The 3025-nt window shown below is 36.3% G+C and overlaps 2 protein-coding genes across 2 annotated transcripts; one reads left to right on the plus strand and one right to left on the minus strand.

The window, feature by feature from the left end:
* Positions 1 to 659: 659 nt before the first annotated feature.
* HYPBUDRAFT_110379 (uncharacterized protein) lies at positions 660 to 1271 on the plus strand (the record flags this gene model as incomplete). Its single annotated transcript, XM_020218760.1, has 1 exon — positions 660 to 1271. The coding sequence occupies one exon, from the start codon at positions 660 to 662 to the stop codon at positions 1269 to 1271; it is 612 nt and encodes a 203-aa protein (XP_020075836.1).
* Positions 1272 to 2570: 1299 nt separating this feature from the next.
* HYPBUDRAFT_6096 (uncharacterized protein) lies at positions 2571 to 2903 on the minus strand (the record flags this gene model as incomplete). The annotated part of the gene is made up of 1 exon (XM_020223546.1): positions 2571 to 2903. One exon carries the CDS (start codon positions 2901 to 2903, stop codon positions 2571 to 2573), a length of 333 nt encoding a protein of 110 aa, XP_020075837.1.
* Positions 2904 to 3025: the final 122 nt, after the last annotated feature.

Below are 3025 nucleotides of genomic sequence, written 5' to 3' on the forward strand. Positions count from 1 at the left end.
AAAAACCTCCGTACATCTAGTATTTAGTTAGGGCAAAAAATAATGCAGGTACATTGTGCATCTCTTTTTTAGCATTCGAACAGGATTCTTTCAATGCAGAAGTTTATATTTATTTGTTTAATGCTGCTTTTCGGCTATTCAAGTGAATGACCATTAACCTATATACATCCATGTCAATAGAAATACATTAAGTCACTTGTAAACTTTGAGTGAAAGGTGTTTCGTCTCGGAATCCTCACAAAGAGGAAATAAAGTATATAAAATGGCCATCAATCTCCTTTAATTTTTTAATGAGAAAAGAAACTACACCAAAAGTGGATAACATTTCTCCTTGAATAAAATCAAAACACATGTATCTCAATATTTGCTACACAGTCATATTCAGCTTCCTCTGGGCAACAGCCAATGCTGGTATATTGTATCTTATAGGTGGTACGGTATCAGGTGCTAATAGCAAAGCATCATCGTCCAATGACTCGAGTTTAAATGAAGTTATATACGGGAAACAGTATGATGACGACGGGTTCATCTACGAGTTAGGGGTTGACATTTCAGATACTCCACAATCCGATATCAACGATCTAATTGAAGGATTAGTTGACAATGCAGACAATGCTAAATTTTCAAATAATGACGTACGCGGTGTTTTTGAAGAGCAGATGAAGAATGCTTTAGATGATGCTGAACAAACTAATCACGTACCCCCCGACGTTAAAGCGAGAAACCCGAGTGCTTGGAGTGACTGGCACAATTTGCAACGTGATGAAAAGCATAAAGGGAAAAATATTAGGATGGTTATTAAATACGGTACCAAGAAGGGATTAGAAGCCATCACAGATACAGCTCTGGGGAGCATTTTTGCGGTTACGGAGACACATTTAAGTGAGTTGCTAAACGGAGATAAAGATGGATTTGAATCTTTTGGCTATTCTGAGGTATTGCCCATAGGTAAGAAATGGGACTCTGCCGTGGGATTAGCTTTTGTAGAAAGTTGTGCTACGAAAGGAAATGGATTTAATACTAAAGCTTCCAAAATAAATTTGGAAAAAGCCTTTCTTTGGGCAGATACTGCTTTGGATAGCCATCCGGATAGGGACCTGTGGGCAGTTGGATTCCTGAATCTGGAGGAGTGGAATCTATGTCTTAGAATTGTTCGTAAGGAATCATATAATACTAAAGCTGAAGCTCAAAAGGCTGCGCAAAGAATTGGTTGCCCTAAAGGCTATTGTGATAATGGGATCTTGGAACATATATCTCATGATGAGCTTTAATTCAACGTTATTCAAGTGTTTCCTACATTAGGAAAATTAATGTTTGAGCATTCCTGGGTCAAGATGTTAATAACCTAATCAGTTTTTTTTCGATGTCATCTATTATATGCCATCTAAAATTACTTGTAGTTATTCTTATAGTATAGATCGGCTGAAGGTGGAAGATCCTCTAGGGTACGTCTTCGGTCCAGAATAAATGTGCGGAAGTTTTTTGCCTGATGTTCATAGGTATAATCAGTTGAATAGGGCCAAGAAGAACATTCTGGAGCATCATGACTAGTATCTTCCCAACTACACCAAAGATACTCAATTTCCAAAGAAGGAATACAGAAATCATCACCTAATGATCTTGATTCCACCAATATTGTAAGAGCAAAATGAGAAGGATCATCAATAAATACCAGTGGCTACTGCAACCCCGAAAACTCACTCTTTCGGGCCCGTCAATGAAAATCAGAAATTTTGCCTTGTGAGTAACATGGCCGTATAGTAACCTCAAATTCGAAATTAATGTCTACGGCCATATCCAGCATAAAGCATGATTACCCGTCCGATCAATAATTATTAAGCTGCTGAGAGCGATGCTGAGTACGTTAGTGGGAGACCATAATGGAAACCATCGTGCTGTAGACTCTTCTTTTTTGCTAATTTTCTTTTTGCAAAAATTTAGTTGCAATTTTTTTTTCATGTTCCGATGACCTTCGCAGATGATGTCGTGATAATATTTTGCAGTCAAATTATACGTACCGAATTAAATGTTAAAGAGGGAAGAGGGTCAAAGAACTAAGGATCTCGGAACTTAGTAAAACCTGATATGAAACATTTTAGAGAATCTGTAAATGTCAAGAATGAAAAAATGAAGAAATGGTAATCGAGCTTTCAATTTCGATACCTCAATCCTGCTTAAAGCTTTGTAAACAAAGTATAAACCAGCCATAATGAATACTGAAATGATAGGGTTTAATTAATTACTGTAATATATGATATTTTTCACCGAGATTCAGGGAACTAATTCAGGAAAGGCTTTTCCATCTTCCGTACAGACAGATGTTTTGTCAAGCTTCAATCAAGAATTAGACAGTGGGCTTAGATTAAATTACAGTTAAAGGATGATACCAAAAAATCTAAACAAATAAGTAGTTACGATTAAAGAAATCATGAACACGATCTCACAATCTTTGCCGTATACTAATGAGTACTTGTTTTCTCCACTTGGGCAAGCTTTCCAATCAATATGCCTTTCATAAGTGATTACACCATGGTTATAGTAAAAACCTTCTGTTGGACTTTTTGTACCACTTACACTCCCAACTTCACCAGTGTCTGGGTTAATATAAACCCCAGTTCATCTTGGTCAATTAAAGTTTTCTCTTGATCGTTCAAAGTCAAAGATAAGTCTTTACCTTCGTCACCACCAACCAGGAACACAAATGGATGAGAACCAACCTTTTCAATAGCAACGCCGTTTAAAGGGTCATCGCTATCAAGCAAAACTTGAGCGTCAAACTTGTACACAATAGGATCATAAGTAGGGGAAGTAACAGCAGCAGCAGCAAAAGCTAAGATGCATAAAGCAGAAAATTGGGATTTAGGAATATCTTGATTACAAAACTTGACAAAAATAACAAACATATGAAATACAATATAAAACTAAACATTAGGATATACAACCAAATACGAGAGAATGATAGGACGAAAAAGTTAAATATAATTTACTTTCGATTGTTATTCTGAATTATTTTTCTCCATTCTTC

This window comes from Hyphopichia burtonii (genome assembly GCF_001661395.1).
Source record: "Hyphopichia burtonii NRRL Y-1933 unplaced genomic scaffold HYPBUscaffold_4, whole genome shotgun sequence".
In the NCBI taxonomy this organism is placed as follows: domain Eukaryota; kingdom Fungi; phylum Ascomycota; class Pichiomycetes; order Serinales; family Debaryomycetaceae; genus Hyphopichia; species Hyphopichia burtonii.